This window comes from Bubalus bubalis, chromosome 5, assembly GCF_019923935.1.
Source record: "Bubalus bubalis isolate 160015118507 breed Murrah chromosome 5, NDDB_SH_1, whole genome shotgun sequence".
Classification (NCBI taxonomy): Eukaryota; Metazoa; Chordata; class Mammalia; order Artiodactyla; family Bovidae; genus Bubalus; species Bubalus bubalis.
In genome coordinates, this window is record NC_059161.1 from 61,957,831 (window position 1) to 61,975,828 (window position 17,998).

A 17,998-nucleotide genomic window follows, 5' to 3' on the forward strand; every position below is an offset into this window, starting at 1 on the left:
ACCAGCTGGAGAGCCTTCCAGTTTGCCCTCTAATTTTATGTCTGCAGCTTACTCATTCTCCACAGCATTTAGGAGAGCGCCTAGAACATAGTAGATGCTTCATACTGTGTTGATTGAATGAATAATGATGTCCATGTATAGGCATATAATAGACACTTAAAAATGATTGCCCATAAATGTATATTTCTGCACTTTGATATTTTTCTTCCTGACAAATCTGGAGTAAATATCTTTTCATGTCAGTATATAGCTTGCCCTCATTTTTTTTCTTGCTTACTTGAAAGTCATTGAGTAAAACCATAGCTCTAAAGAAATGTACTCAGTCTCATTAATAAGTTGGGAAATAAAAATAATACCAAATCAAGATAATATTTTATGCAAAAAACACTCGCAAAAATTTAACAGAGTAACTGTGCATGGTCTTTTTAATGATACAGAATGATGACTCGCAGACACTATTGGTGTTAATAGGAATTGATGCACTTTGAAAAAGAGTTGTTTTGTCTAGTAAAGTTAAATATATCCCAACAACTCCACTCCAAAATCTATACTCTAGGAAACTTGTACACATGAGCCTCAGGACACATGTACAAAAATGCTTATAGCTACATTGATCTATCAACCAAAGTGTGGAAATAATCTAAGTATGAACAGTAGAATAGATATATAAATTATTCAACAATGAAAATGAGTGAAGTATGGCTATCCTTAACAATATGAAGAGAACCCAGACATGTTATGTTGAGCAAAAGAATATGCAAAAAAATGCATAAATCTGATTTCAAATACAAAGTAGAAAGCCACACAAAGCTGCTTTGTTTAGGGATGATTTCCTAGGTAGAGGAGTAAGAACATGATTCTTAAAGTCAACCAAGTTGTCACCCTCCAACTGGTTGGTAAGGTGGAAGCGTGGGTGGAAGGGTTGGAATCATGAAGGACCCATAGGAAATTTCTGGGGTACTTAGCAGTATTCTGTGCTGTAACTTTGGGATGGTTATAACAGCTTTTCTCTTTGTTTTAAAAACATAACATTTTATGTACTTCTTTTATTATGTTTTATTACATAATTTTTAAAAGACAGAAAAAAAATGGGTTTCAAACCTGTTTTTCTCACCTATAAAGGGAAAGTAAAACTCTTTCTGCTTTCAAGAATATTTCCTAAGGACCAAGGTATATGATTAAACAGTTATTTTTTTTCATCAACTTCTGAATTTCAAAGGTTTGCCTCTTCTGTCATACTCTCCAACATGACAGTTTTTGTTTTGTATTTTAATTAAGTGTTGTATTTTAAGATAATTCTTGATTTACATGCAGTTTGTAGGAGATAATGCAAAAAGATCCCGTTACCTTTTGCCCAGTTTCCCTAAATGGCAACATTCTTCCAAAGCTATGGTACACTATTATAAGCATTTATAATAGTAATATGATTTTGATATTGATTCAGTCAAGATAGAAAACAGAGGTATGACTTTTTTAATCCTCAAAAACATTCTCTTTATAAATCATTAGATGCAAGTTAGTGTTTTGGTGACAGATTTTTATGAGTTTTTTTGTTCCTAACTTCACAGTCCATCTCTGATAAAAATATTTTCTGACTAGTGACACAGCATATCAGTCTAATACATCCCAGTCCTAAGCTCATAAGTTTGTTTTATTAAAGAAGAGAAAGTACAGTTGATCCTGGGACAATGTGGGGGGAAAGGCTACTGATTCCCCAAGCAGTAGCTGCTAAGTCACTTTAGTCGTGTCCGACTCTGTGCGACCCCATAGATGGCAGCCCACCAGGCTCCCCCGTCCCTGGGATTCTCCAGGCAAGAACACTGGAGTGGGTTGCCATTTCCTTCTCCAATGCATGAAAGTGAAAAGTGAAAGTGAAGTCGCTCAGTTGTGTCCGACTCTTAGTGACCCCATGGACTGCAGCCCACCAGGCTCCTCCGTCCGTGGGATTTTCCAGACAAGAGTACTGGAGTGGGGTGCCATTGCCTTCTCCACCAAGCAGTAGAAAAGCCGTATAAAATTATCCCTTAGCATCTGCAGGGGATTGGTTCCAGTATGCTCAAATCTCCACAGTAACCTCTCTGTATTCCCAATTCTGTATCCTTGAATTCAACCAATTGTCAAATTTGAAAGTGAAGTCGCTCAGTTGTGTCCAACTCTTTGCGACCCCATGGACTGTAACTTACCAGGATCCTCCATCCATGGGATTTTCCAAGCAAGAATCTTGGAGTGGGTTGCCATTTCCTTCTCCAGGAGATCTTTCTGATCCAGTGATTGAACCCAGGTCTCCTGCATTGTAGGCAGATGCTTTACTGTCTGAGCCACCAGGGAAGTAGAGTGTCTCTGTCAATTGTATAGTACTGTATTTATCTTTTTAAAAAGTCCATGTGTAAGTGAACCTACACAGTTCAAATCCATGTTGTTCAATTTCAAGGTCAGCTGTATATAAAAGTGTTAACAGCAATACGTGAACCGTGAACTTCCAGATGTTCAAGCTGGTTTTAGAAAAGGCAGAGGAACCAGAGATCAAATTGGCAACACCCACTGGATCATCGAAAAAGCAAGAGAGTTCCAGAAAAACATCTATTTCTGCTTTATTGACTATGCCAAATCCTTTGACTGTGTGGATCACAATAAACTGTGGAAAATTCTGAAAGAGATGGGAATACCAGACCACCTGACCTGCCTCTTGAGAAACCTATATGCAGGTCAGGAAGCAACAGTTAGAACTGGACATGGAACAACAGACCGGTTCCAAATAGGAAAAGGAGTCCATCAAGGCTGTATATTGTCACCCTCCTTATTTAACTTATATGCAGAGTACATCATGAGAAACCCTGGGCTGGAAGAAGCACAAGCTGGAATCAAGATTGCCAGGAGAAATATCAATAACCTCAGATATGCAGATGACACCACCCTTATGGCAGAAAGAGAAGAGGAACTAAAAAGCCTCTTGATGAAGGTGAAAGAGGAGAGTGAAAAAGTTGGCTTAAAGCTCAACATTCAGAAAACAAAGATCATGGCATCTGGTCCCATCACTTCATGGGAAATAGATGGGGAAACGGTGGAAACAGTGTCAGACTTTATTTTTTGGGACTCCAAAATCACTGCAGATGGTGACTGCAGCCATGAAATTAAAGGACGCTTACTCCTTGGAAGAAAAGTTATGACCAACCTAGATAGCATATTCAAAAGCTGAGACATTACTTTGCCAACAAAGGTCTGTCTAGTCAAGGCTATGGTTTTTCCTGTGGTCATGTATGGATCTGAGAGTTGGACTGCGAAGAAAGCTGAACACCGAAGAATTGATGCTTTTAAACTGTGGTGTTGGAGAAGACTCTTGAGAGTCCCTTGGACTGCAAGGAGATCCAACCAGTCCATTCTGAAGGAGATCAGCCCTGGGATTTCTTTGGAAGGAATGATGCTAAAGCTGAAACTCCAGTACTTTGGCCACCTCATGCGAAGAGTTGACTCATTGGAAAAGACTCTGATGCTGAGAGGGATTGGGGGCAGGAGGAGAAGGGGATGACAGAGGATGAGATGGTTGGATGGCATCACTGACTCGATGGATGTGAGTCTGAGTGAACTCCGGGAGTTTTTGATGGACAGGGAGGCCTGGCGTGCTGCGATTCATGGGGTTGCAAAGAGTCGGACACGACTGAGTGACTGAATTAAACTGAACTGAAAGATTTTACTCTTAGAATATGCCATGCACTAAAGATGAAATGTGGTGTCCCACATCCCTGCCTAGGTCATAACTACTTTAGATTGATTCAGGAAGATGTGTATCTAAAAATTATTATTTTTTCTTTTTAATATTTTCAGCTATCTCACTTCTCCCTAGTTCCATGATCTTCCTTATACCAGTCTATTATATATGTCATTCTAGGTTAATTTTTCTAAGGAAGACTTTCATTATGCCCCTGGTTAGTACATGAAAATGTGAAAATGTCGATGGTTCTCCTTTGTATCATAAAATCCCAATTCCTTTGAACAGCATTCAAGGTCCTAACTTCCCTTTGAAGGCTTATTTCTATTAAACTTGAACCAATTACAACAACAAAAAAGAACAAAATACTGGTCTATTATTGGAGAAGGAAATGGCAACCCACTCCAGTGTTCTTGCCTGGAGAATCCCAGGGATGGGGGAGCCTGGTTGGCTGCCGTCTATGGGGTTGCACAGAGTCGGACACGACTGAAGCGACTTAGCAGCAGCATCAGCAGTAGGATATCTTAACTATACCTTGCACTTACTTGTTTCCACACATTGGTAAATATAGTTTCTCCACCAGGAACATCTTTCTGAGTCATTGCTTTTTGTTTCTTGTGGAAGAACCTATGGAAGACACAGCTTCCTTGCATGGAAGACTTGACTGCTCTGAAAAGCTTTTAGGACTCACTTTAGCCAAGGTGATTGTTCCCTGCTAGAAGCATCTGTACTTAACTGGTTATACCTTTTGTTGGGTATAAAGGTTTTGTGGCGCTTATTACTCATCTGTTAGATTGTTGTTTAATTAGACCTGTAGATACTATTTCTTTCTGTCTCTCAAAGTACCAAGCAAAGTACCTTTCAGGTAATTGACTCTCAATAAATATATGGTAATTTTTCATTAAGCTCAACCTAATTGCTTTTAGGGCCAGAGCGTGTTTATCAGTTCTTAATTTGAGTGGATTTCCCACATATTGTAGAAGAGAAAATTAGGCTGGAAATGGATAACAAGAGTAGTGGCAGTGATGTGATGAGATTGCCAGGTTCTACCCCTTAATTTCTCCTTGTATGACTTTGGGAAATAGCTTAGTTTCTCTAAGACTGTATTCTTTCATCTTCATAACAAGGAAACTGCTATGTTCTAAATTGTTCTAATTTCTTGGTGTTGTCAATTTTAACAGAAATAACTCATATAAACCATACAGCCTATTGTCTGACTCAAAGTAAGTGTTCAGTACATTTTTAAAAATAATAAAGTGTTTTATAATTTCAAAAATACTTCAGTTCAGTTCAGTTGCTCAGTCATGTCCAACTCTTTGTGACCCCATGGACTACAGCACACCAGGCTTCCCTGTCCATCACCAACTCCCGGAGTTTACTCAAACTCATGTGCATTGAATTGGTGATGCTGTCCAACCATCTTATCCTCTGTTGTCCCCCTCTCCTCCCACCTTCAATCTTTCCCAGCATCAGGGTCTTTTCCAATGAGTCAGTTCTTCACATCATGTGGACAAAGTATTGGAGTTTCAACTTCAGCATCAGTCCTTCCAATGAATATTCAGGACTGATTTCCTTTAGGATAGACTGGTTGGATCTCTTTGCTGTCCAAGAGACTCTTAGGAGTCTTCTCAACCCCACAGTTAAAAAGCATCAATATTTTGGCACTCGGCTTTCTTTATAGTGCAACTCTCACATCCATACATGACTACTGGAAAAACCAAAGCTTTGACTAGATGAACATTTGTTGGCAAAGTAATGTCTCTGCTTTTTAATATGCTGTCTAGGTTGGTCATAGCTTTTCTTCCAAGGAGCAAGCATCTTTTAATGTCATGGCTGCAATCACCATCTGCAGTGACTTTGGAACCCTCCAAAAATAAAGCCTCTTACTATTTCCATTATTTCCCCATCTATTTTCCATTAGCTGATGGAACCAGATGCCATGATCTTAGTTTTCTGAATGTTGAGTTTTAAACCATTTTAAGAACTTAACATTTTACTTATCCCAAAGTTATTCATATGTGTCTTGTGCTGTAGTCAAAGAAGGAAAGTATCTTCTTAGACTTCATTTTAAAAGTCCAGTAGATTATATTCACTCATTTTTGTAACTCACATTGGGAATCTGAGGTCAATAAAAATTGTTGTGTTAAGAGATATTTTAGACTTATTGCTTATTAGTGTATGTTTTGGTAACTGAATTGTACAATGTTTCATATCATACCTAATTCTATTTACATCAAAATATTTGCTAATAAAAACAAGTTATGAAATCTGCTTGCCTATTTTGATAAGAAATGGGATTTTTTTCAAATGATATTTCTTATCATCTACAAATTTACCAGGAAATTTAACTTTGTGTCCTTAACTCAATATTTCATAATAAATGGCCTTCAAAACAGATGAAATGTCTTGTTTTAAGCTCTTTTGATGGGGGACATATCTGAATTCCAGCTCTAAAACACAACAGTATCCCACTTCGGTCCTACCTTGAGATCTGACGGTAGCTGGTAAGACCTAGACCGAAAGGCAGAAAAGCCAGAGAGGTCAGCACCACTAGTCTGTTTTGTCCTCACAACATGTTGACCCCAACTTTCTGGGACAGGGAACTCATCTTGCTAGTTAGTATTCAACCAAGGCCTGATTGATCACTGACTGCATATGGTATGATCAGATGTGTGTTTTGAAAACTGCCCTTCTGTGTTATGAAGAATGAATTCTGTGGAGCATGAATAATGCATCAAAACAGGAGATGTAAGAGACATGGGTTCGATTCCTGGGTTAAGATCCCCTGGAATGGGAAATGGCAACCCACTCCAGTATTCTTGCCTGGAGAATCAACGTGCACAGAGGAGCCTGTGGGTACAGTACATGGGGCTGCAGAGAGTTGGACACGACTGACGTGACTTAACATACACACACTATTCTATTATGAGATGATGGCAGAGTGGACTAGATAGCCATGGATATGGAGATGGTGAAGGATCAATTTGGAATGTAAGATCTCCAGGACTGAGGATGGAGTTGGTGTGGTGGATGAAGTAGAGAAGACTGTCTAAAATGATTTAAAAGGCAGACTGCATTGTTTTTCAATGTACATTGTTTTTATAATTGACCTTTTCGTCCTTTCTACAAATACTGTCTAATATAGGTTACCTATAGAATGCTGGGAAATTGTGTGTGTGTGTGTGTGAGAGAGAGAGAGAGAAAGAGAAAGAGAAAGCTCATGTCCATTGAGTCTGGACTTCAGTCTAATTTATCCCCAAAGTCAGGTTCATACAGGATAGTAAAAAAAAAGAGAGCAGTTAACTGTCACAAATCTCACTTAATTTCATTCTCAGCTCGTTTGCATTGTGCTCATCTGACTCTGAACCCTTGTCTCAGCGACTGTCTATTATTTCTTTATCCTTAGTTCCAAATGTCATGGTTATCTAGTTTCTCAGCAGATCTTGCTAGGGGTTGACTTGCTAGAGTCAGGTAGACAAAACAAAGAAGTTACATTTGAGAGGCTGTCACTGAGGGAGAATGGAGAACTCAAAATGGAGACACAGGCATGAATGAAATGTAGCCACTAAGTGATGCTAACAGGAAAAGCTGGCTAAGTGTCCTCCACCTACTCAGTCCTGGAGGGTATCACTGAATTAGTGAATATAGTCTCTGGTGTCGATAATGCACAGTTTGAATCCTCACAAAATGATTCTCTTATATTCATTATAGCCTCTGTGAAAAGACAGGAAAGTGTGTAGTGCTTACTGGAAAGAATTCCTTCAAAAATGGTTAAGATTTTTAAGTTTGCACTTCATGGATGAGATTTAGTTATAATGAAAATTAACTCCTATAAAATATCTCATTTCCCAATATGTCAGACAAATGAGATATTATGCACATAATCCCAGCAGAAAAGAAATTCTCTGTTCCCCAATTATGTAAGAAAAGGGAAATATTGATTTGGGTACTTTCTATTTCTGTGTTGAAAAGCAGATCAAGTAGATAGCATTGCAGGGGTCTTAAAATTTCTTTAAGAGCTTCTGCAACATGTGATTTGCACATAAGTGCAATAGCATAAGTGATTTGTGCACCGGGTGCCCATTGCATAGAATGATTGCTTATCAGAGTGCCCGGCACATAATAATTTCTTGTCTTTTTTATTATTGGGCTTCCCAAGTGGTGTTAGTGGTAAAGAACCCATCTATCAATGCAGGAAACATAAGAGACACAGGTTCACTCCCTGGGTCAGGAAGATTGCCTGGAGGAGGGCATGGCAACCCATTCCAGTATTCCGGCCTGGAAAATCCCACAGACAGAGGAGCCTGGTGGGCTGCAGTCTATAGGGTCGCAAAGAGTCGGACACGCCTGAAGCAACTTAGCACACACACAGACATTATTATTAGCGTGATTTTTACCTGTATTTCTTCTCTTAAGCCATGTGCTAGTTGGTTTTTCACTATGTATCTCTCACGTCTTAATTTTAATTCACTCGTTCTTTTGTGTGTCAAGTATTAAATGACATTAGATGGTCACCTTAGAATAAAGGAGAGCAGATGCTGGCGATCGCACTGTTTTGTGGAGCCAGAGTGGTACGTGAAATATTCTCAAAAATAAGCTGGATGTTTTCTTTCTTCCTGTTTCTACCCTCCTAGCAGTGCCTCCTCTTGGTGAAACTTTCTAGAAAGTCAGCCAGCAAGGGAGCTAAAAATGTATTGTGTTGGCTCTTGGGCTCAGTGTGCAGACAAGGCTCTAGAAGTGTGGACGTGTCAGCTGTCATCAGATGACTTAGGTGAATTACCAGTTGAGCAGTTCGGTCTCCATGCCTACCTTTCTACCTTCCACTGCTGATGATAATCACTGCCTGCTTTCACCCCAAATGGTGCTACCAAGTGTTGAACAAATAAATATGCTCTTACCCTCTGTCCCTATAGTCATATCTGGGTGGTATTAACTCCCCTTTCAGTTTAGATATATCCCACCTGGATATCCTATAACTTAAAACCTAAACTGTAAATGAACTTTCTTTATATAAATCAACAGAGAAGAGGAGGAGGGAAAATTAGTTATTATATATAAATTTCTATATAATAAGCAAGAAATTAAAAATGACATCTTCAATGCTTGTTTCTATAACTAGTTAAGGCCATGGTTGATATTTACAATTTCTTCCATTTGATGTCAGCCCCTAGCCCCGATCAAGGGCCCCCACCCTGAAGGGAAACGTCAGTTCCGCTCAGAATTCATTAACCAAGCAGGTCCAGTTGTTTAGTCACTCGGTTGTGGTCCACTCTTTGCAACCCCAGGGACTGTTGCCCAACTAAACGTTTATTATTAAAAGCTCTATGTCCTTAGTGGTTGTGGCTTAAGTTGCTTTAGACTTCCAATCATCACATGATTGGATCTGTCAGACAGAGGGGTGCCCTTGAGAAAGTCCAGGATGTCAGCATGTGGAAGGAAGCTAATTCCTCCTCCCTCATAGTAACTTTTTCTTTGCATGTTGTTATGGTTTCACAAAGATCCCAAGTTTCCAGGTAATATTCTTGTTTCTAATTTACTGGTACCTTGGTGTCCCATGATGTAAGCGTTCCTTTTTGTGAGTAGAGAAAGCACAAATAGTTTGGAGAGCATATTAACTATAATATTGGAAGGAAACATGCTGACTAAAAAGTTAACAGAAATAATTCATGTAAAGCATACAACCTTTTGTCTGACTCAACGTAAGTGTTCAGTACATTTTTAATAATAAAGTGTTTTATAATTTCAAAAATACTTACATGGCATTTTAAAAAATGATATAAGAAATGATCTTAAGAGAGATTCTCACATTTTCTCACTATGGAAAAACCAGCATCAAATACTGGTCCCTAGTTCAAAGCAGTTAAAACGTCCTACAGGGATTCCAGATCCACAGGGAGACTCAGCTTGGGCTGTAATATATATTTCCAAAGGCCATTTCTGCAATTTCCCAGGCTATGGGTTAATGAGATATAAGATGGGTCACTTCCATAATATTAATTCACTTCCCCTTTTCTTTTATTATAAACTGATTTCTTAATCAAAAGCAACATTGTAAGGGATATTGTGACAACAGGCACAGCATTTCATAAGTTCACAGATGATGCTGCTGCCAGAACATTGTGAAGGTTCTAGAAATGAGCAACTCCCACCCAGGAGAGCAGGACACTTATGATGTCTTCTGGTGTTATGATTGCCTGAGTGATGCTGTCCCTGATACAATGATGAATGAGGGCTTGATCTACTTTTAAGACATTCAGAAGACCAGATCTGTTGTTCATAAAACTGAGAGTCAGTTCTCCAGGAAGACAGCTCTCAAGGACTCTCTTGATGACATTTGATTTTGCTAGTCTTCTATTGCAAAACTCATTCCTTTTCAAAATACTGTTTTGAGCTATCCTATAATATCAACCTTTTAGAGAGTTTTTTTTTTTTTAATATTTCAGGTATCTAGGTATCCTTTTCTCCCTATAGTGTTAAATTTTCATTCTGTTTGGATGCTGGTACTATTGCTATGCTGCATATAAGTTAATTTATTCATTTAGTCAATATTTTTTAAGTGCCTACTTCCCAGATGGTGCTAGTGATAAAGAACCTTCCTTGCAATGCAGGAGATGCTGGAGACACAGATTTGATCCCTGGGTAGGGAAGATCTCCTGAAGAAGGGCACAGGAACCCACTCCAGTATTTTTGCCCGGGAAATCCCATGAACAGAGGAGCCTGGTGGGCTACAGTCCGTGGGGTTGCAAAGAGTCAGACATGACTGATGCAGCGTAGCATAAACAATGTTTTAGGCACAGTGCTAAGCTCTAGAAACATACAGGTGAGGAAGTCAAGATTACCTTGGGGAGCCTATAGCCCATTGGAGATGTCAGGCAATTACATAAGGAATAATAATACTAATAATGTGAGAAGGCGAGATAATTCTTCAAGGGCAAACTCAGGAGGCCACTGTGAAATTAATTTACCTCTGAAAGACATTCTAATTTAGCATGTAAGCAAAGTTCTGTTTCTTAACATGTGATGTTTAATGAGTGGGGATATTTCCAGTGAGCAAAGATCCCTAACCTCCTTTTATTTTTTTTAATATAAATTTATTTATTTTAATTGGAGGTTATTTACTTTACAATATTGTATTGGTTTTGCCATACATCAACATGAATCCGCCACAGGTATACATGTGTTCCCCATCCTCAACCCCCCTCCCTCCACCCTCCCCGTACCATCCCTCAAGAAGGTGCACCATCCCACCCAATGCACATTGGAATGGAAGAAATCAAATGATTATATTCTTTAGCCCTGCAGTCTCTCAAATCTCTGTTAGTTGATGTCATGAAAGTACGCGTAACTTCTAAAACAAATTTGAGTTGATCATTAAATCTTGCAAATCATAGCTTCTCTACCCTGTACATGAGTGTCTCATGAATGGATCTGTGAAAGTGCATGGGGTTTACATTTAGGTGATTCAGTGTTGTAATTGAGAGCATGGGCTCTGGAGCCAGATTCAAATCCTGATTCCCATATTTGCCAGCTCTGTGACCTTGAGCAAGTTACCTAAGTTATCTGTACCTGACTTGGCTCATCTATGAAATAGTGATGATAATACTGCACTTATTATAGTAGTACTGTGAGGAGAGAGTTAAAAAAGAGGATGTACTTGGAACACTGCCTGGTATATCCTGAGTCACACATAATGCATTACCAAACAGGGTTATTGGACTTCTAAAGCACGTCTATCAGGATATCATTTTAGAAAACAATGCAAATTGTAAATGTACTTACGTTATTCATTTCTGATATGGAACACCAATGGCAGCAGTTAACATGATGCAATAGAAAGCTTCCTATACTGGGACTCGGTTTCTATTTGTACCTCTATACTAATTAGCTTAACAACTTGAGATTCAAGAGTTTAAAGCCTGTTTTATCCTTTGGAAAGAGATAGGATTTAGACTAAGGGAGAGACTGTGATTCCATGCAATTAGAAATTGCATCAAGAAGTGCATGCTTCTTTTAAGACCTTCTTTGCTATTGTCTAACAATCATACTAAAAGACAATTATTATTGCCTTCCCAGGTGTTATCACAAGTTACGGGCTGTATCTCGATGGTATATTAATTCACAACTCCTCAGAACTCAGTTGTCATGCTTCTGGATTCGCTCCTTGGAGTTTGCATTCCTTCAGGGTCCAAGCCTGCACGGCCAGAGGTTGTGCTCTGGGCCCACTGGTGAGTGTGGCAATTTACATCCCGGGTATGTACTAAATGTCAGATGACAATGAATAGGCGACTCTCCACAGCTAGCCTTTCAAGTAGGAGGGGAGATGTTCTTTTTATAAAATTTCATTTAAGAGTTAGTAGGATTTTATACTCAACATAAATTTTAAGATTGCACATAGGTCTAGTGAAGGACAAAATCTACATTTTATTGAAATTTCGAAAGGTAGGTTGACCAGGCAGGCTTGCCTAATATAGTGACATATTTAAAGTGGATGCTTTTCTTTCTAGTAAGAGGTAAGTGTCTGATTAAAAAGTGAAAATAATTGAAAGGCTCTAACTGTCACAGTATGGCAACACTGCTCCCCAACAAGTATGTTAATCAATTAAAAGATTGAGTTTGCCTCATCCATTAGAATTATACATTTTAATTTTATTAGTGTGATATATTCATAAGAACAGTATTTAAAATGTCATTAATATCAGCTTTTGAGATCCACATTTCAGAAATCTTTATCTATCTATATTTCAATAGTAGTTAAAAGATTGACAAAATTTTGCTTTTTATTACTGGTATAATTTCCAGAACCCAATTAATTGTATGTAATTCTCATAGACCAGCATGACATTCTTCAGTCTCAAAACATCACCTTTTACTCTTGTGCATAATTCTTGATCAATTAGACTTAGCTTCTTTTAAGGGAAATACTCATTCATTTTTGATATTTTTTGGCTATATTTGCTAATGGCCTATCATTTTAATGTGCTCTGTCTTCACTGAAGAGTGTATTGTATAAATATTACCCTTCAAAAACAGCTCTACCATTTAAATTTTTGCTTCCTTAGTTTTGATCACACCTCCCCTTTTGCTTCAGAGATTGGTGGCTTTCCAAGCTGCTAACATCATCTATCGGTGGAGCTGAGCTGTAGTCTTTATTGCCATTAAGTATTTCATAGCCTAGACCCCTCTGACGGTTACTTACTCTTAAAAGCAGGAATGGCAATAGGCCAGCCTTTCTTCTCCATTCAAAAAAAGAAAAAGAAACAAAAGAACATTTGCCGTGAGCTTGAAAGTGAGGTTTTTTCAAAAAAAATAAACTGCAGGTTGTGGTCCCAGCTACTAAACTGGGTCCCACTCTGCCTCCTGGGGTTCTGGTCACTGTAGACAAGGGGGACACAGTTATTGATCTGTGTCTTGTGCAGGTAGTAGGTGATGTTGACCTGAAGGAATCAAAGGCAAAAACCCTGATAGAAAGGGGGAAACGGAATTGGATTGTAAAACCCTGCTCTCCAAAGCCTCACGCATTGTAGACTCAGTCTTAGCTTAAAGCACAGAGTTATTTTCTCCCCTTGGTCCTCTTCTTTACCCTGTGCTCAGTATGCAAACACTTTTCCCAAGTCAATGATCCACCTCTAGTCACTGGGATGGAATAGCAATGTCTTTATTCAGAACAAGTCAACTCGGTGCTGCCAAGAAGTTAAAACCCATGGTCTTCAATTGATTTCTAATTTTTTTTTTTACCAATTATAATATATATTATGCCCATAAGAGATCCCATATTTGAGTACTTTAGATAGCCCTGGATATCTATCACAATCAAAAAAGATATTACAGATTCAACTCTTGTCAATGGTTTTTTTTCAATGTGTTGCTGATTTAAGAAATCTAGGAATCACATCTTAAAAGCCAGACTTTCCTATCATTAAATTATACACACACACACACACACACACACACACATATTCAGTTCAGGTCAGTTGCTCAGTTGTGTCCAACTCTTTGCGGCCCCATGGACTGTAGCACGCCGGGCTTCCCTGTCCATCACCAACTCCCAGAGCTTGCTCAGACTCATGTCCATCGAGTCAGTGATGCCATCCAACCATCTCATCCTCTGTCATGGTCTTCTCCTCCTGCCTTCTATCTTATCCAGAATCAGGGTCTTTTCCAATGAGTCAGTTCTTCACATCAGGTGGCCACAGTCTTTATATGTATACACACACACACACACACACACACACACATATACACACACATAATATGGCTAAATTTTGTTGAATATCACATATATCATCATGTTTGTGCTCAGTTATGTCCAACTCTTTGCAAGCCCATGGACTGTAGCCTGCTAGGTTTCTCTGTCCATAGAATTTTCCAGGCAAGAATACTGGAGGGGGTTTGCGAATTCCTACTGCAGGGGTATCATTAATTATATATATACATATGTTATCATATATACATTTTGTATGCCGCTGCTACTGCTGCTAAGTCGCTTCAGTCATGTCCGACTCTGTGCGACCCCAGAGACGTCGGCCCACCAGTCTCCGCCATCCCTGGGATTCTCCAGGCAAGAACACTGGAGTGGGTTGCCGTTTCCTTCTCCAATGCATGAAAGTGAAAAGTGAAAGTGAAGTCGCTCAGTCGTGTTCGACTCCTAGGGACCCCATGGACTGCAGCCCACCAGGTTCCTCCGTCCATGGGATTTTCCAGGCAAGAGTACTGGAGTGGGTTGCCATTGCCTTCTCCAATACATATTGTATACTTATCACTTAAAAGTATTCTTTATCTAAAGGCCACTGTTGTAACAAATATTTCATTGAAACAAAAAAGTTATGATTTTTATTTTTAAATCTTTCAAATCCAACATTAAGTTTTCTAAAGAGTCAAAGTTTTGTTCACCTAACAATGTTTCTTAATAATAACTCTTGGTTTTTAGAAACAGAGGACTGTTTCACATCTCTTACATATTTAATGTCATTGTTTTTCATGCACTTAGGGAAATACCATTCAGTGTTTCCTATGACAAATATGCTTAATAGTGTTAAATGTAGTCTGGTTCACCCTCAAAATTTTCAATGTTGCTCATGTAATAAACAAAAAACAGTTTAAAAGTATGACAAATTTGATAAAATAGAATATTTTAAAAATAAAATACATAAATTACATATCCTTATCGTCTTAATGTAGTATTATGTGCTCAGTCACTTCAGCCGTGTCCAACTCTTTGTGACCCTGTAGCCCACCAGGCTCCTCTATCCATGGGATTTCCCAGGCAAGAATCCTGGAGTGGGTTGCCGTGAATATATACGTGGTAATCTTCCCGATGCAGGGATGGAACCCATGTCTTCCGTGTCTTCTGTATTGCAGGTGGATTCTTTACCACTGAGCCGGCTCGATATGTTTTGTGCCTAACCAAGTTTATTCCCTGATATTTGTTATTTAGAAGAAAGTATTCTGTACCATCTGGGGAAAAAAAAAAGATTTCTGTGTAGTTTGTTCAGTTCTTTTTCATTTATACAATGTATTTGGCTTTTAAAGAAATTCCAGTCTAAAAGGCAATTTACAATGCCTTTGATTAAAATTTTAAGATGCTAATATGCATTGTCAAATTAAATCCAGCAACTGAGGTTTCATAAATATGTGAAATAACAAAAAAATTAACAGAAAATACAACAGGGAAGAACTTTTTAAATGCTTTCCTTTTTTCAATTATATTGTTGAATTGCAATTAGAAAGAAACTCTTAACATTTTGTGTTTCTACAATAAAATGCAATGAATTTGTCCATAGGAAGATCACTTTGCTGTTTTTTTTCTCTTGTCCACTGTTGGGTAACACTGGTAGAGTCTAAGATGGGAAATTTCATGGCTGTATTTGGCCTTGGAACACACATTGGATTCAGTTCTCCAAGGACCTTCTTAAGGATGAAGTGTGAAACTATAGGTCACAGCTGTGTAATATGGTTATAAAGCTGCCTTGGTTTCTTGGTGATGGCATGTTACACAGATAAACACACCCAACACACATGTAATACATATACAGATTTCGGATACATTGTAAGAGTTTTATTAAGGATAAAATTTTTGTTAAAATGTTTGTTTTCCTTGCACAGTTCTCAATTTTTTTTTTCTGTGTCAGGGGAAGTTTTCAGGTGAAAACCAACTTAACCTTCAGAATGGCCTTTCTTAGCATTTTCTTAAGGCAAGGTTGATAAACAAAGTGTAAGTTAAAAAAAAAGTCAGAGCAAAAGAGTCCAACTGCCAAATTTAATATAGAGTGAAGTACTGAAATATTTATTCATATACATAAGGAGATTTTAAAACTATATTTTTATTTTGAATTAACTAGATATTTGAGAATAATGTAATTATCTGGATTTGCACTTAATTCTTCAACTTTTTGAGTTTTATCGGGAACACTTTAAAATCACTTTCTATGCAATAATTTGAACTATATACATAGACATTATGAAACCAATTGCTTTGTTATGAAATATTAAAATGATGAGTTGATATTTTTCCAGTCAAGTTTCTTTATCATTTTTCATACATAGCTATTAGACTAAAAAAATGAGTAGGAGTTATAGATCTAAAGAACCCCATAGCCTTTCTCAGATGAAAATAAAACATGTCATGACCTCATACTTATTAAAAATTAACACTCTGTCTTTTCCACATTTATTTTCATAATTGGGAAAGTGTATTCGCCCTAACAAATGAAGGCTACATAATTGAGAATATTTGCCTGCCTAAGGATTTCATGTTTGATCACCTTCTTGTGAGGCATGAGCCTGTATTTTAAGAATAAGGTCAAAAGTATCAACATATTCAATATGTCTGAAAAGGCCAGATGTTCATGAGGGATGCTTATGAGCTCATGGTGATTCATTAACAAATTTAAGCCAATTATTAAATGATGGTAAAATACCCTAAACCCCTTTCTAGTTTCTTTCCCACTTCATCTTCCTCTGTTCTCTTGGTTATTTTTCTTATTTTGCTATTAAAATCTTTCTGGACCCTGTGCAGTAAAGGATTATGTTTGAATCCTTCTCTTCAAATAATTCACTTTTTGTTCTTCTCATATACATTCATTACCATTATATTAATGAAATTTCAGCTTTTGTGATTATACTTTAGGGATAGATTCACTCAGGTACATTTATCTCCTGATGTCTGGCATGGTGCCATTTGCACATACCTGGTAGTAACACAGCTCAGAAAAGTGAGTATGTGTGTGTCTGTGAAGATGCTTGATGTGGCCTTTGACAATGCCCAGCAGTCTATTACTCCAGTCAGGAGCTTATGAAAATAGACCTTATGCATTTCTTCTTTTTCAATTACAAAAAATTGTTTTTAAGCCACCCTAGAAATAGTCTGTGGATATGCACGGCTATAGGCATGATCACAGTGTGAGCTGATCCACATATTCTGGAAATCACAAACTGCCTTGGTCAGGAGCTCAAATTCTAAGCTTTAACAGCAGGAGGAAGAAAACATGAGGTATGCTTTGATCCTGCTGACAAAATGAGGTATTCATACAAGATGCGACTGTCAAAACAGTTTACTTCACAGCCAAAAGAGATTCTTTGAAGAAATATGCTCAAAGTGAAGCATGTACTTATTTTATTTGCAAACAAAAATAAATCTTTTTATACTCACAGGTAGAAAATCGAACTCTGGAAGCTCCTCCTGAAGGAACAGTAAATGTGTTTGTCAAAACAGAAGGATCCCGAAAAGCCCACGTGAGGTGGGAACCGCCTTTTCACCCTAATGGACGCTTGATGTACTCAGTCCTTTTTACTGGCACTTTCTATGCTGATCAAGGTAACCTGTTTGTCATCTTTAAACTTCCATAGCATTAGAAAATGATTTGTTTTCTTTTGAATTTTTTTCTTTTGGCCACAGATTTAAATTTCTTTATTTTTCTTACAATCAACCTATATTGACAAGCTGATTTGGCCTCACTCATTTTGTGGTTCTCATAGCAGCAAACAAAAGCTTAATCTGATCATTTATAGGAAGAGTAAGCTCTCAAGACCACACCTGATCTATTCAACTCTGGGGAAGTGGGAGTCAGTACTCTGTGTTTTAATGAACACTTCAGGTGGTTCTGATGGTAACTCAACTTTGAGAAAGACTGGCTTAGGGTAGATTCTATATTCTTGTCCCCTTGCTTAATAAATGGTGAAATTCTAAAACATTGTTCCTGCAAGAATTGGGTTTTAATTTTGCCATCCATCTTCAGTAAACTCTTTTTATGTGATCATTTTAACATTTCTGAACTAAGTTAGGGATGCTTGGTG

At 38.0% G+C, this 17,998-nt stretch overlaps 1 protein-coding gene across 1 annotated transcript in view; it reads left to right on the forward strand.

Annotated features, from left to right (window-relative positions):
• USH2A (usherin) overlaps positions 1–17,998 on the forward strand; it is a 940,802-nt gene that overhangs the window by 528,975 nt on the left and 393,829 nt on the right. The window contains exons 38-39 of the mRNA XM_044943197.2: positions 11,780–11,931; positions 17,357–17,519. Coding sequence (XP_044799132.2) covers positions 11,780–11,931; positions 17,357–17,519 — 315 coding nt within the window. The remainder of the gene's footprint in view (positions 1–11,779; positions 11,932–17,356; positions 17,520–17,998) is intronic.